Below are 16926 nucleotides of genomic sequence, written 5' to 3'. Positions count from 1 at the left end.
TCCTTTGAGCTGGTTGGGAAATTGATTAAAGTTGGACTTGGTCAAGTGCCCCCTACATTTGAGGATTTTGAAGTTAGCTGGTCAATGAACTGAGATGTCTTCAAACACGTGACTGACATCCCCAACTTTTCCTGAAGCTCTTTTGTAAACCCAGAAACTTAATATCGATTAGATTTTTACTGATGAACAGTGACCAGTGGATGTGAATTTATGTTTGTTGACCATCTACATCACTCACTGATGTGTTTGCAGCAACAACCAAAGCTTGAGACTTTGCTTCCAGTTAATATAAAGCTCTGGATGGGTATCCAATACAGCAGCTTCTGATACCTCTCACCACACCACTCCCCTTGAGACTGGAGGTTGGCTTGACCAACCTTGCCAAGGTGTCAGTTGGTAGTAAACCAGGCTTGTACTGATGCAAACCCAGTCACAATGCACATCCAGTCACACAGCCACTGTTGCACGGACCCAATCAATGCTACACAGACACAGTCGCCCTGACACGGACCCAGCCATTCAACCAGTCCTGTGATACATAAATCTGAGACGTGCCTGATCACAAGTGGACCTCCTGTAGCCCTGCTCACTGAGAGTTTCCGAAGAGAAGCCAGTGACCAAGTCGTCTCCGAAGTATCTGTAGAAGCCCTGGAAGGTGCCTGTGTGATGGACTGGCAATGTGTGGATAGGAAAACGGGGAGGGGATGGATTATCAAAGGGCCAAGAGAGCACAGATGGACCAGTGAAACGGAGGCAGGGGTTAGAGTGATCATGGAGTAAGAGTACAACATCATGGACCGAAGGGCCTGTACCGTGTTGAACTGTTCTATATTCTAAACATTAATGCCCCTTGCCCACTCTGAGTATTTTCCAGATCCTGTCAGTTTCCGTTCACCGAGTGCACGTTGAGCAGCTATTCCTACTTGCTTACCAATCTCCTTGAACCCTTGTATCCTCATTCCCGAGTGCAGCTTGGGCTCGCTGATGCGGAGCTGCCGGATTTCCATCTCGGAGTTGTTGGTGAACTGCATCTGGACGGAGACCATGGCCTGGTCGGGACTGAAGGGTCTCCGGGTGAAGTGGTAGCGCACCGACAGCCCTTCACCCGTCAACCGGTGCAGCAGCTCGAACGTCCTCACCTTGCCGAGAGAGGGACTCAACACCTACAGCAGGTGACAAGGAGATTGATGAGGACAGGGCCTGGGCTTGGGGAGGCGGGGGAGGCTGAGCCGTGGCCGAAGATCGGAGGAGCTGGGTGTATAGGAAGATTAGAGGCATAGCTAGAGTGGACAGCGAGCAACTTTTCCCTCTAGTGCCAATGGCAAATACAAAAGGGATACATTTAAGGTGATTGGAGTAAAGTCTAGAGGGAATGTCAGAGACAGGTGTTTTTTTTTTAAACACAGGCATGCAACACACTGCTAAGGGTTGTTGTCGAACCAAATACATGAGGGGCAGTTATGAGATTCCTAGGTAGGTACATGGAGAAAGAAAAAAAGGAGGGTTATGGAGGAGGGAAGGATTATATTGATCTTAGAATAGGTTAAAAGGTGAGCACAACATTGTGGGCTAAAGGGCCTGTACTGTTCTCAGCAGGTCAGGCAGCATCTATAGAGGGAAATAAACAGTTAATGTTTCAAGCCAAGACCTTCCATCAGGGTGGGTAGTATATGGAATGAGTTGCCAGAGGAAGTGGTTGAACCAGATACATTAAAAAGTTTGAAACGGGTACAAAGATATTTTGGGCAATTATATGGATAGGCAAGGTTCTGAGCAGTGGTTCCCAACCTTTTTAATGTCATGGACCCCTACCGAGGAGTCCGTGGACCCCGGGTTGGGAACCCCTGTTTTAGAGGGATATGGGCCAAATGCAGACAAATGAGACGAGCTTAGATGGCATGGACTAGTTTTGTGCTGTACGACTCTCTGACTAACACCTGAGTCACCCAGGGTTCCTCCGTCACCACCGGTCTCAGATCACCATGGAGAAGCAAGCGTGACAACAGTAAAAGAAAGCGCCCTGCATGCAGACCAGTCAGGGGCGTTGTCCCTCTGAGGACTGGGTAACATGGGAACTAGAGAAGCCTTTCAGACCATAATCCTTGCTCCACCATTGTCTGCTCCATCAGCACCTCCTGAGATACTGTAAACTGAAGTCAGAGATCACCCAGCCCAGAAACAGGCCCTTCTGCCCACTGAGACTGTGCTGGCCATCATCCACCCTATTACACTCACCCCATTGACTCTCCCCGCACTCCCACCAACTCCTCCCAAATTCCACTGTTCACCTACATCCTCGGGGCAACTAATAGCAGCCAATCAACCCACCGACCATGATGTCACTGGGACACAGGAAACCAGAGCACCCGAGGGAAACCCACAGGGTCACAGGGAGAAGGTGCAAACTCCACAGTGACAGACCAGAGGTCAGGATCGAACCTGGGTCAGTGGTGCTGTGATGCAGTGCCAGTGTGTGCCACATTTATATTATAATACATCTTACATTTTCTTATGACATAAGGGAAACTGTTCAGCCCATTGAACCTATGCTAGCTTTCTGAGCAACCCCATTAATCCCATTCCCCATTTCCTTCCTCTGTAACCTATTCTCTGGTGGCTAACCCCTACATCACAAACATGCAAACAGAGGAGGATATTTCTGACTCCCACCCCCAGTATTCACACTACGCAGCCATGAATCCATTTGACAACGCGTTCCTCTCCCACCTCCCAGAACCTTGAGATATCCAAACACTCACCTCTGATGGCAGGGTGGAGTTGGACAAGGTTAGTCCCTGTAGATCCAGGTTGAGACTCTTGGAGAACGTGTTAGGTGATGGGGTGGTTGGTAGGACGGAGGGTCCACTGACTGCAGAAGACAAGTTGAGGCGAGAGGGTTAACAATGAGGCAGATACAGCATTACTGTCACAAATAGTCCTGTTGAGCACCTGTCAATCCTACAATAGGTGCCTGACAACATCTGTAGTATCAGACGTTGTTCAGGAAAACGACCCATTCTGATCTTTACAACATCTGATGTTGAAGTTGTATAAGACATTTGGGATGCCTAATTTGGAATATTGTGTGTAGTTCTGGTCATTTGGCTGCAGGAAAGATGCAAATAAGGTTGAAAAAGACCTGAAAATTTTTACAAGGATGTTGCTGGGACTGGAGAACTTGAGTTATAAGGAAAGATTGAATAGGTTAGAACTTCATTCCCTGGAACATAGAAGATTGAGGAGAAATGTGATAGGGGTATACAAAATTATGATGGGTATAGATAGGATAAATGCAAGCAGGCTTTTTCCACTGAGGTTGGGTGAGACTAGAACAAGAGGTCATGGGTTAAGGATGAATGGTGAAAAGTTTAAAGAGAACATGAGGGGGAATTCTTCACTCAGAGGGTGATGAGAGTGTGGCCAGAACAAGTGGTGGATGCAATTTTGATTTCAATGTTTAAGAGAAGTTTGAATAGGTACATGGATGGGAGGGATATGGAGGTCTATGGTCTGGGTGCAGATTGATGGTCCGAGACAGTTTAAATGGTTCAGCACAGTTTAGATGGGCTGAAGGGCCAATTACTGTGCTGTACTTTTCTATAACTCTATAAATCAACTCAGTTATTGACAATGAGCAGTCACAAGTGATTCAGAATCAGGTTTATTATCACTGGCATGTGACGTGAAATTTGTTAACTTAGTAGCAGCAGTTCAATGCAATACATAATCTAGCAGAGAGAAAAAAAATGAATAAAATAAAATAATAATAAACAAGTAAATCAATTACATATATTGAATAGATTTTTTTTAAATGTGCAAAATCAGAAATACTGCATATTAAAAAACAATGAGGTAGTGTCCAAAGATTCAATGTCCATTTAGGAATTGGATGGCAGAGGGGAAGAAGCTGTTCCTGAATCGCTGAGTGTGTGTCTTCAGGCTTCTGTATCTCCTACCTGATGGTAACAGTGAGAAAAGGGCATGCCCTGGGTGCTGGAGGTCCTTAATAATGGATACTGCCTTTCAGAGACACCGCTCCCTGAAGATATCCTGGGTACTTTTTAGGCTAGTACTCAAGATGGAGCTAACTAGATTTACAACCTTCTGCAGCTTCTTTCAGTCCTGTGCAGTAGCCCCTCGAATACCAGACAGTGATGCAGCCTGTCAGAATCCTCCCCACAGTACAACTATAGAAGTTTTTCAGCGTATTTGTTGACATGCCAAATCTCTTCAAACTCCTAAAAAAAAAAGTACAGCCGCTGTCTTGCCTTCTTTATAACTACATCGATATGTTAGGACCAGGTTAGATCCTCAGAGATCTTGACACCCAGGAACTTGAAACTGCTCACTCTCTCGACTTCTGATCCTTCTATGAGGATTGGTATGTGTTCCTTCATCTTACCCTTCCGGAAGTCCACAATCAGCTCTTTTGTCTTACTGATGTCGAGTGCCAGGTTGTTGCTGCGGCACCATTCCACTAGTTGGCATATCTCACTCCTGTACGCCCTCTCGTCACCACCTGAGATCCTACCAACAATGGTTGTATCGTCAGCAAGTTTATAGATGGTATTTGAGCTATGCCTAGCCACAGACATGTGTATATAAAGAGTAGAGCAGTGGGCTAACCACACACCCGAGGTGCGCCAGAGTTGATTGTCAACGAGGAGGATATCACCAATCCGCACGGATTGTGGTCTTCCAGTTAGGAAATAGAGGATCCAGTTGCAGAGGGAGGAACAAAGACCAGCTTCTGCAACTTCTCAGTCAGGATTGTGGGAATGCTGAGCTATAGTTGATGAACAGCATCCTGACATGGGTGTTTGTGTTGTCCAGGTGGTCTCAGGCCATGTGAAAAGCCATTGAAATCGCATCTGCCATTGACCTAGTGTGGCCATAGGCAAATTGCAATGGGTGCAGGTCCTTGCTGAGGCAGGAGTTCAGTCTAGTCATGACCAACCTCTCAAAGCATTTCATCACTGTCGATGTGAGTACTACCGGGTGATAGTCATTAAGGCAGCTCACATTATTCTTCTTAGGCACTGGTATACCCACGCAATGTCTTGGTAAAAATATGCAATCAGAGCAAAGATGATAGGATGTAAAGTTTACTTGTTTTGTAACCAATAAATTGGGATATTGTTGCATGGGAAATCTGCCAGTCAGCAACATAACAGAAAATCTTTTGTTTTATTGAAAGACTCTTTGCTTTTGAAAAAAATATTGATTGATATGTTTAACAACCTTCCCCTCAATGTCAGCAAATCAAAAGAGCTGGTCATTGACTTCAGAAAGGGGTGGGGGGGGGTGTTGTTTGGTGGTATACATGCTCCTGTGTACATTAGCATGGTTGAGGTTGAGTGGGTTGAGAGCTTCAAGTTTAAACATCACCAATAGCCTGTCTTGGTCCAAGCATGTCGATGTCATGGCCAAGAAAGCTCAGCAATGCCTCTATTTCATCAGGGGTCTAAAGAAATTCAGCAGGTCCCTGTCGACTCTGACCAACTTTTACTGATGCACCACAGAAAGCATTGTTTCTGGATGTATATTGGCTTGGTATGGCAACAGCTCAGCACGTGCCTGCAGAGAGTTGTCAGCACGGCAAAGTACATCGCAGGAAACAGCATCCCCTCTAGGGACTGTCGAAACATCTTGCTGCCTCAGTACAGCAGGCAGCATAATCAAAGACCCCAACCACCCCAGAGATTCTCTCTTCTCCCCTCTCCTATTGGGCAGAAGATACGAAAGTCTAAAAACATGTACCACCTCAAGGACAGCTTCTACCCCACTTAAATCAGACTCGTAAGTAGACCCCTTGTACAACAAGATGGACTCTTGGCCTCACAATGTACCTTATTATAATCTTGCACTTTATTGTTTACCTGCACTGCACTTCTTCAGTAAATTTTAGGCTTTATTCTACATTGTTATTGTTTAACATTATTTTAGCTCTATACACTATGTAATGATTTGATCTGTATAAACTGTATACAAGATAAGCTTTTCACTTTATCCTGGTACATGTGACGATAATAAGCCAATACCTATATCTGTAGTAAACTGGTGTAATATTGACTAATACAGAACAAAATTAATAAAACAAATTTTAAGAATTTTAATTAGTGTAAAGCCCATTATTTGTGAAAAGCAGACTTCAAATTATTTTGTTCACATGGTATCTGTAACTAAAAATCTAAATGTTTAGATGTTTCCAAGTAAAATACAGTAAATTGCATGCATGAATTAAAGAAAGGAGGATAACGTGTTAAAATGTTGTGGGGACCAAAGACTGACATCTCCAGCATTAGTAAATGGCATTAGTGAACACTGCTGAATAATGTGGCGCTGTCCAAAACTGCCCGGGTTTCAGCTACTGTGTTTCAGCACCTAGGACAGCGCAATTAAAAACACAGCACAGAACAGCAGTATCCTAGGGGGAGTTGTGACCCAGGAGACTACAGTATCCAGGGAAAGAGAGAAGGATGCACCCCTGGAGAGTTCTGCCTCAGAAAAAAATGGGAGGAGTGTTTCAGGAAAAGAGGGAACTGTGGAAATAGCAGGAAGTGATCCCAGGGAAACTGTGGGAGGTAATCCTGGGGAAAGAGTACGACATAATGTCGAGAAAAGAGCAGGGATGATACTTGGGAAAGAGGAGTTGATCCTGGAAAAATGTGGGAAGTCTTAGGGAAAGAGTAGGAGATGATCCCAGCAAAGAGTGGGAAGTAATCCCGAGGAAAGAGAATGGCAAGTTAGCCAAGGGGAAATGTAGGAAAGTATCTGAGGGAAAGGCTGGAGAAATCTTGGGAAAAGTACAGGAAGAGATCTTGGGCAAAAGCAAGGTGACCCTGGAAATAAAGCTTAAAAACACCCCAGGGGAGAAAGTGGTCCTGGGACAAAGCACGAAGCGTATCCTAGGGAAAGGAGAATTGCATGTTGGAGCAGTCTTGTGCTTCATGGAACAGCTCCACTGAAGTTCAGCTGTGGTGAACCATACCAAGATATTCCAGAGCCTGCTCCATTTACAGCAGGAAAGCAAAGCCAGGGCCAGCACCTTATTTTAAAAAAGTGGAGGAGATGATATGTATCTCTTTCCCATGTCCTAGTCCTCAATCTTGTAGTAATAGAACTCAGAAGACTGCAATGTTCTGGAATTTAACAGATCTATTTGGATTTCAGGTTAAAGCAATTCCTTTATAATAGTCATCTTCCAAGCTAGGGCTTTACTCTTTGGAGAGAAGGAGGATGAGAGGAGACAAGATAGAGGTGTACAAGATATTAAGAGGAATAGATAGAGTGGATAGCCAGCACCTCTTCCCCAGGGCACCACTGCTCAATACAAGAGGACATGGCTTTAAGGTAAGGGGTGGGAAGTTCAAGGGGGATATTAGAGGAAGGTTTTTTTACTCAGAGAGTGGTTGGTGCATGGAATGCACTGCCTGAGTCAGTGGTGGAGGCAGATACACTAGTGAAGTTTAAGAGACTACTAGGCAGGTATATGGAGGAATTTAAGGTGGGGAGTTATATGGGAGGCAGCGTTTGAGGGTTGGCACAACATTGTGGGCCAAAGGGCCTGTACTGTGCTGTACTGTACTATTCTATGTTCTATGTTAGCTTGCTAAGCCAGAGGTCACAAATATTTAGGTCTCAGAGCTACACAACCTACAGGGTTACAAAAGATTCCGCAGATGTTGGTAGGCAAAGGCTCAATGGTCAAAGATGGGTAAATCTGGAAGTCAAGACGTGAAGGTCAAAGTCCAATGATCAGTGAGTCCTGGGGTAATAAGAGGCCTGATATCTGTGAAGTTGGGCTAAGGACTGGAGGATGGAGGCCCAATGTCCATAAGTCTGAGAATCAGGGGCCAAGGACCACAAACCTGGAAGCAGCCTGTCCAGGAGTTAGAAGCCTGTCTGTGTCACAACCACGGATTTGGCAGCGCAGCAGATATGGCAATTATGCTCAGCTAATTATTATTTCATTGTGATTGGTACTTAACTCCATTTTTGTCATAGTGCTTATCGAGACTTGAGTAAAGCACAGCAACATTTCACTGCCTGCTTGCATTCAGCCTTGCCTGAGTAATTGGACTGTCGAGTCAACTGACTCTGAAGACTAGCGGTATTCGTTTTATATTTAGTTATTCCTTTCTGCCACAGTGTTGGCTTCATTCTCCATTTGAGAGTTTTAGTTAATGGCCCTGTTTAGTCGAGCATTTATTGTTTTCTTTTGCCTCTAACTTTGTTCACATTAAAGTCTCTGAACTATCGACCCGCTTCAGTGTCTCTCGCGCCGCACTTGGGCTATGTCCGAACGTAGTGACAGTCCATGTGTTTGAGTGGGTGGGAGGATGGGCAAGGGTCTTGTTTTGTTGCTGTTCTGCTGAACATTGTAAGCTTGCTATGTTGGCTCTGGAGTGTTTGGTGACACTTGCTGGCTGGCCCCAGTACATCCCGAAGCGTGTTGGTTGTTAATACAAGTGATGCATTTCACTGTCTGTTTCAATATACATCTGATAAGTCAGTCTGAATCCGAATCTGACTATGAATCTCGAGCAACAAATACTAAATACTGGAGGAAGTCAGCAAGTCAGGCAGCATCTATAGAGGGAAATAAACAATCTTCATATGTCCTGATAAAGGGTCTTCGCCCAAAACATAGACCATTATTTCCTTCCGTAGAAGCTGCCTGATCCTCCAAGTTCTTCCAGCATTTTGTGTGTTTTGCTCATTCAACAGAGCCACTGATGAGTCTCTTAACAAACTTTCCTAACCATTCCTCGAGCACTTGGATGCAAAAGACTCACAATCGTCGAGGTCAAGGAGGGAGATTTCCTTCTCTTTATCCTTGAATGCTTCAGAGGGTGATTTGGAGGAGGAAGACTGAAAAGAAATAAACAGGCTTGTCACATAAGGCGAAGAACTCTTTGATTTGTCCCCCTCCCCCTCCCATGCCTCCTGCATCACTCCTCCACTTGACTCAAGAATATCTTTGGCCTATAGAAGAGATAGGGCACAAAACAGGCCATTCAGCCCATCAAGTCTACACCCATTTACTCTCATCTAACAATAATCCTAACAGTTTTTATTCTCATGATCTCCCTTCCGTCAGATTATTCCTCTTACAGGGGCCCACCAATCTTTGCCTTCGGCACGTGGGAGGAAACCAGACATCCCAGGAGAAATGCATGCAGTCAGAGAGAGTATGCAAGCTCCACACAGGCAGCACCTGAGGTTGGGTGGGGGGGGGAGGGGGGAAAATCGGTAAATGGACAGGTGTGGTAACTCCTGTAGTTGCTGTGAGAGAAGTGGTAGGTGGGGAAGGAAGAGTGGGCCAAGGAATCACAATGGGGAATGATCCTTTCGAAATGTTGAAAGGTGTGGGAAGGGGAAGATTTGTCAGATGTTTGAATCTTGTTGAAGGATCTAGTTTACACTGACTAACTGCCTTCCCTCAGCTCCTTCACTCTCAGACAAGAGGTGGTATCCTTCTGTGCCCCTCTCCCCCACTTCCTCTGGGGAAATGATATCCCTCCCCTCTGACCTCACAGAACATAGAACAGTAAAGCACAGTACACATCCTTTGACGCCTGATGTTGTGCTGACATTGTAACCTACTCCTGGTTTTCCCTTCCACATAGCCCTTCATTACTTTTGCATCCATGTGCTTATCTCAGAGTCCCTGAAAAGCCTCCACTACCACCCTTGGCAAAGCCTTCCACACTTCCACCACTGTCTCTGTAAAAACCTACCTCTGACATCACCCCCACACTTTCCTCCATTCACTTTCCATCACACCCTCTCATTTGGCCATTTCCACCCTGGGAGAAAGTCTCTGATTATGTACTCGGTCAATACCTCTTATCATCTTGCACATTTCTATCAAGTCACCTGTCATCTTCCTTTTCTCCAAAGAGAAGGCATCACTTGCTCATCCTATCCTCGTACGGCAAGCTCTCTAATCCAGGCAGCATCCTTCAACTGCTGACTAACCAGTGACAGGATTAGAAAAGTACCTTTGCACTTGTATGAGTTTCTATAACTGCATATTCAAGTTACCAATGTCCACTGTTTTGGGATTAACACTCCTGCTTTATGTTTGTGAGGGGTGCAAAGTGTGCACTCAGGCGCAGAAGGGTGTCATGTTTGGAATGCAGGAGGGAAACCTGGAGTTTGCCCCACATCTCCTGGACTCTGCTCCACAGCAGATCTCTGCCCCATGCTGTTCAACCATGCATAGGCTGTAGCCTCCACAACCTGCCCTACATGATGTTGGCAGGGGTATTTAGGACAGGAGTGCAGCACGGCCATTGCAGGGGAATGCTGGATCAGCCTGCACTTCACTACTGCGGTAAGTTTAAAATAAGTTCTGTCAGATGTAGGGAGTCAATGACCTGCCCAGTGGGGATTTGGGGTAATCAGAGTCAGGCAGAGGCTGGGGAGGTGGTGGAGACATTAGAGTGAGCATTTATCCGTCTGCCAATTGCAACTGGGTGATGGGTACTTGTATTGGTGCAGAACAGGGTTAAAGTCCTGTTGCTTCCTCCCTCTGACTCTCACCCTCTCCCCCCACTATCTCCCCCCCCCCCCATCCACTATATGCACTGCTGCGATTGATTTACTTGCCCGCAAGAAAGGGTCTGGGATGATGGAGGAGAGATTGGGATTAATTTTTGAATGGGAAGCAAGAACTCAAAGGAATTGGTCCCGGCCCAACGATGCCCCCACCCCCCACACGAGACTCCAGAATCCATGCAGTTGCCGAGCTGTGGGAATCTGAAGTCATCAGGAAGTTCTCCGGCTCCCATGCACACTCGGAACCTGCGGCAGGCAGGCAGCCGAGTTTCCCGAGGCAACTGGTCATGATGCCAAAGTCAATGAGCACCTTTGTTGGGTGTAGACGTCACCACTGCAAACCACCGAGGAAGATGGCAAGTCTACGGGTGCATGTTCTGAGCACTTAAAATTAAAACACTTGTAACTCTGATCATCATCCCCAGTAGCCAGAGGGTACCTTTTCTTCTAGACTGCACTGACCGAGAGGTGGCAGAAGATGAGAATTCCATAACATTTAAGAAGCACTTGAATCACCAAAAGGCATTGAAGGCTACAGACCAAGTGCTGGTGAACGGAAGTTAGTACAGGTGGGTAATTAATGGTCAGCAGAGACTTGTGGGCCGAAAGGCCTGTTTCTGTGCTGTATGACTCTCTGTTCCATGGAGTATTCCTGAAGATCTCAGAGGTTCCCCTTCCACTGTTACAATGAATGGGAGGGAATTTACCCCTAAATGACCCTCATGCTGACCTGACTAGTAGGGTGGCTTGTCCTTTTCAAAGTCACTAATATATGTTTTGAACAATCCTGAAACTTTCCTGGTTCTCAAGTTCCTAGATTTATTGGATTTCGTTAGTGCTGGGGTTGGTGGGCTTTGAACTTGCAACTTCTCCATCAGTAGAGTAGTGCTTTAACTAACTAGTGTATCCCTTCAATAATCTTCACAGGAATTCTTCGTTCCTTACCTTGGTCTTGTGTTTTTTCCCAGTGTCTGATTCCGAGTTTTCCTCTGACTCAGATTCGGAAGAGCTGTCTTCAGAGGTGCTGTCCTCAGAAGATGAGGCTGATGAGGAGCTCGACCCCTCCACTTTCTGCTTTTTCACCCGCTCTTCTCCCTCACTCTGCCCACTGACAAATACAACAGTGAGGTTACCATTCATCCTCTGGTTATTGAGGGAGACACAACACTCTAAGGATTATGCCACCTACGGAGAGCTCTGATCAATTGCTGAGTCACTTAGTTCATAAGCGGCAGACCAAGGCAACAGCAAGTGTGGTTAGAAAATCAGTGAATAACAGTTTGTATGTCTGAAACATTTTTCAAAGTTCAAAGCAAATTTATTGTCAAAGTACATATTTGTCATCATATACAACCCTGAGATTCATTTTCCTGTGGGCATACTCAATAATAATAATAATCATAAGAATAATAACCATAATAGGATCAATGAAAAACTGCACCAACTTTGGCATTCAACCAGCGGGCAAAAGACAACAAACTGCAAATACAAAAAAGGAAGAAATAATAATAATAATAAGCAGCAATAAATATTGAGAAAATGAGGTGAAGAGTATTGAAATTGAGTCCATTCGTTGTTGGATCAGTTCAGTGATGGGGCAAGTGAAGTTGAGTGAAGTTATCTCCTATGGGTCAGCCTGATGGTTGAGGGTAATACCTATTCCTAAACCTAGTGGTGCAAGTTCTGAGGCTCCTGTACCTTCTTCCTGATGGCAGCAGTGAGAAGAGAGCATGACCTGGGTGGTGGGGGTCCCTAATGATGGATGATGCTTTCCTGCGACAACACTTCATGTAGATATCCTCAATGGTGGGGAGGGCTTTACCTGAGATGCAAAACCTGTTCACCTCGCAGTTGCGGACTGGCACTTTCCAGACTTCAGGGATCCGCGCTGAGGGCCATTCTGAGGCTCAGAGCAGCCAATGCAAAGGGTCTGTGGAGAAGGTACACTGTCTAGGATCCCACCCTTACTAGTCTCTGAGGGGCTGGAGCCTCTCAGACACCATATGGATGCATGATATGAGGGATTATGAGTGGCACTGGTTCATTGCATTATAATTGTCCTCTCTTTCTGTGTTCCATCAGCCCCCACCCACCTGTCCTTGCTTCCATGGTCCATCAACCCCACCAATTTGTCCTCACCTTCTGTGTTCCATCAACCCCCACCCACCTGTCCTTGCTTCCATGGTCCATCAACCCCACCAATTTGTCCTAACTTTCTGTGGTCTATCAACCCCACCAATTTGTCCTAACTTTCTGTGGTCTATCAACCCTACCAATTTGTCCTTGCTTTCTGTGATCCATTAACCTGACCAATTTGTCCTCGCCTTCTGTGTTCCATCAACCCCCACCCACCTGTCCTTGCTTCCATGGTCCATCAACCCCACCTACCTGTCCTCACTTTCATCTTTCTGTTTGCTCTTCTCCTTCTTTGCTTTCTTCTTCCTCTGCTTGTCGGACTTCCCCTCCTCGTCACTCTCCTCGTCGTTGCCCGAGGCGCTCTCACTTTCAATTTCACTTATGCTCTCCGACTCGCTGGTGCTGGGAGACTCTGTGAATTAACAGAGAGGCTGGCCGGTCACCCTGAGCAGCTGGTCTCTGCTGCAGACCCCACCCACAGCCCTCAATGGGTCTCGAGAGGACAGCACGCCCAATACAGCAGACACTCTTTTCTATTGAAGACACCGCCCCCCACCCCCACCAGTTCTGGGAACAGGGAGGGAATTCAGGGCCAGAATTGGGAGAGAAGGTCTATGAGTTTGATCCCTGCTCAGCACTCAGTTCCTCATATTCTTTCAGATCCCTCCGTGGCGGACGACATTGAGAAGTCTGATGGGGAGATGTGGTTTCCTCTGTCAGAGTAAGTTCACAAGGGCATTGTGGAACATGATCGGCAAGATCAAACTAAATTGTCTGGTGAAACCAGGACTCAGAGCAGTTGAATGGGGGTCAACAGTCAACATAGACCTAGTGGGACAAAAGGTCGATCTCTATGCTGTGTCTGTCCATGACTCTAAATTGTGATTCGTAGACTCAGGGATCCCAGAAGCTTTCAAGACCAGAAGTTAAAAAGGACTCTTGGTCAGCATGGACCAGTTGGGCTGGAGGGTCTGGTTCCATCATGTATGACTCAGTGACTCTGTCAATGGGATCGCTGGTTCCATCAGAGAATCCAACCGGTTTGCTTCAGTCTTCAAAGAAGTACCTCTGTCAATCTGACTCAGACTGAGTGACTCCAGTTTCTTAGCTGAATGCCGAAATGCTTGTCAAACCACTAATTTCAGAGGGCAGTAAATTCTGATCATCCCGGAGATAGCCACCTCCTGTGGATGGGTCAGCTGAAGGCAGCACTAACCAGAGGACTTGCTGTATTTTCTCTTTGTCTTTTTTTTTGGTTGGGATTTGAGGGGCTGCCAAATGAGTTCCCAATGTCAATTTTCACACAAGTAGGTGCGCCCCTTCCCCTACTTCCTTTCCTTTCCCAGCATTCCTTCTAGATTCCCTAAAGGTGCTCCGAAATGGGTCAGCTACAATTCTGAGATAGTAGCTGCTGGTTCTCGCAGGCTGGTGGGCAGACATTCATGACAAGAGCAGAGGTAGGGAGGGGACAGGGAAGAGGTTACATTGCAAAACCGTGCCCACTCGTAGCTCACCGCTGTCCGCTGACTCGGTGGGTTCAGACTCTCCCTCCGACTCAGAGTAGAATGGTTTCTCCACCTTCTCCTTCCTTTTCTCTCGGCCGCTAGGCTTGGTCCATTCTGGAACCTGGGGGTTGGGGTTGTGGTAGGGGGGCAGGTTGAAAGAGGGGAGGGGAAGCAGATAAAACATTTCAGTGCGGGTTTGGAAACAGGAACATCAAACATGCTCTGGGCAAGGAATGTCACACCCCCCCCCACCTTCCAACGTGACTGCTGAGTGCAAAACCTCACATCCCACTGAGTCCAGGCTCTGTCAGTCTGAGGTGAGCCAGACATGTGCCTTTATCCAGAAGCTGTAGGATTGCTTGGGGTTAGGAGTTCTGGGTTGCTGTGACCCATGCCCATCGGGCATCTGAATTAAATTCTGTACCCATACAGTGCTTCCAGGAAAGTTGGAATGAATATGCGACATAAGGAGGGTTAAACCGGCTCAGGTTTGAAACTGAGCAGGTCAGAGCTCCCTGGCTGATCTGTAATGGATCTGTGCTTGGGATTAGATGCTGCAGTGCAGCCTGCCCAATATTGTGACACTGGATACCATCCCCTGTCCCCACAGCTAAAGATACACCTGCACACTCCTGAAGTACCTACCAATATCAGGGCAAAGGGCTCAACCCTCACATCCTTCACCTTTCGAGATTGGCTGGTATATCTCATCTGAGCTGAGATTAAGATCAACACTCGCCAGCTTTGTACTGGACTAACGTGGCCAGCACACTACATACCAACTCTGTTCCGTTCGCCTCAAATGAGGCAGAAGCCACACTAACTCATTATGGCAACTAAAGGAAATGGCTGGAAACACTCAGCAGGTCAGGCAGCATCCATGGAGAGAGAAGCAGAGTTAATGTTTAGACGCTGAGTGTTCCTGGACCTTCTAGTTCTTATTTTAGATGTCTTATTTAATTTATTCAGAGATACGACATGGTTACAGGCCCTTATAACCCAACGAGCCCGGGATGCCCATTTACTCCCACGTGACTAATTGACCGACTAACCCGTATGTCTTTGGAAAGTGGGAGGAAAGCAAGCACCCAGAGGAAACTCATGCTGTCACAGGCAGAATGAACAAAAGGGGGATTTTTCTCAGGGCAATACATTGTTCAATAAAGCACTCAATACTAATAGTCAGGCTCAGAAATACTTATGTTTACCCAATGCTTGTTCTGGGCATTATTGAACAGGCCAGCATTTATTCCCCAATTACCTTGAGAAGGTGGGGGAGGTAGTGGTGAGAGCTGCTTTCCTAAATCACTTAGACCCAACGACCATGAAGAAACACCAATATATCTCCACGTCAAGACAGCGTGTGACTTGCAGGAGGGACCTTCAAGCAGCAGAGCTTCCATAAGGTCTTGTCCACCAATGTGGTAGAGGCCATGAGTACCATCCTTATCCACTGCCAGTCAATGAGAACTATCTCAGAGTGGAGCCAAGCAGTGCATCCGCCCCACCCACAGAAACACCAGTTGGCTTCTTAACAAGGTGGGAATCTCAGTAGAAAAGCCTGATACAAGGTTGGGTTGGGAGGGGTAACTGGTCACTAGACTCTGTCCCCAGTGTGCCAGTGAGTGGTAGAATCAGTGGGGTGGGGTGAGGGCTGATGAGAATTTGGTATAGTGTCAATGGATGGTTGGAGGTCAGTCATATTTCGATGGGCTGAAGGGCCTGTTTCCATGCGGTATGACTCCACGTGGTAGGTGCTGCCAACTCAAACGATGAAGATCAATAAAGTGCAGATGCACAGCCCTGACAAAGGGTCAGAAACGTTCACTCAGTTTCTCTCTCCACAGATGCTGCCTAACCTGTTGTGTGTTTGCAGCGTTTTTATGTTTCTAGTGCTGCCAGTTCAGGTTTGGATTCTTGATTTTCCTGTCAAACCCTTTTTCTGCTACCTAGTAACATAAACCCTCTGTGCTTGAGGGCTTTTGCCACATGGCCTTATCCAACATCAAGTGCCCCAGGTTATAAGCCCTGATCACCAAATAGTGACTGATGCGCCATCTATAATGTTCTGCAGTTCATCTGTTTGGATAGTCTGGACTTAAGTTAATTTTTTAGTTAAAGCCACATCACAACAGAAATCAGAAAGCAACTGGGAAGAGAGGAAGAAGAGGGGGTGTGTATAAAACGATAAGCCAGACAACAGCTGGAGAAATAGGCATTGGACAGAGGATCAGTACTGACCTGAGTCACACTCCCTTAGAATACCCATGCTCCCAAAACTTGGTACAGAGCAACACACACAAAATGCTGGAAGAGAGCAGCATCTATGGAGTTGAATGAACAGTTGATGTTTCAAGCCGAGCCCCTGCATCAGAACTGGAAAGGAAGGGGACCAAAGTCTCTATCATAGACACAGAAGATTCTGCAGATGCTGGAAATCTTGACCAACACACACAAAAGGCTGGAGGAACTCAGCAGGTCAGGCAGCATGTATGGAGGGGAATAAATAGTCGAGGTTTTGGGTTGAGACTCTTCATCATGAAAGGTCTTGGCCTGAAATGCTGACTGTTTATAGATGCTGCTGACTTGCTGAGTTCCTCCAGCACTTTGTGTGTGGGTTGCTCAAGATTTTCATCATTTGCAGAATCTCAGGTGCACAAATGGCCATGTCATTGCCCCATGACATTAGAATTATTGACGGAAGACATCCAGGGTGCTA

At 46.3% G+C, this 16926-nt stretch overlaps 1 protein-coding gene across 7 annotated transcripts in view; it reads right to left on the bottom strand.

Annotated features, from left to right (window-relative positions):
* The window catches only part of LOC140211985 (AP-3 complex subunit beta-2), a 168041-nt gene that overhangs the window by 22584 nt on the left and 128531 nt on the right, over window positions 1-16926 (bottom strand). For all 7 annotated transcript variants that reach the window (XM_072282298.1, XM_072282299.1, XM_072282300.1 and 4 more), the window contains 6 exons: window positions 14217-14328; window positions 12955-13114; window positions 11512-11674; window positions 8799-8874; window positions 2760-2869; window positions 932-1163 (listed from right to left, as the gene is read on the bottom strand). In XM_072282298.1, coding sequence (XP_072138399.1) covers window positions 932-1163; window positions 2760-2869; window positions 8799-8874; window positions 11512-11674; window positions 12955-13114; window positions 14217-14328 — 853 coding nt within the window. The remainder of the gene's footprint in view (window positions 1-931; window positions 1164-2759; window positions 2870-8798; window positions 8875-11511; window positions 11675-12954; window positions 13115-14216; window positions 14329-16926) is intronic.

Source organism: Mobula birostris, chromosome 18, assembly GCF_030028105.1.
Source record: "Mobula birostris isolate sMobBir1 chromosome 18, sMobBir1.hap1, whole genome shotgun sequence".
NCBI lineage: Eukaryota > Metazoa > Chordata > Chondrichthyes > Myliobatiformes > Myliobatidae > Mobula > Mobula birostris.
The sequence above is the reverse complement of the archived record's forward strand: the minus strand, read 5'-3'. Positions and strand labels throughout refer to the sequence as shown.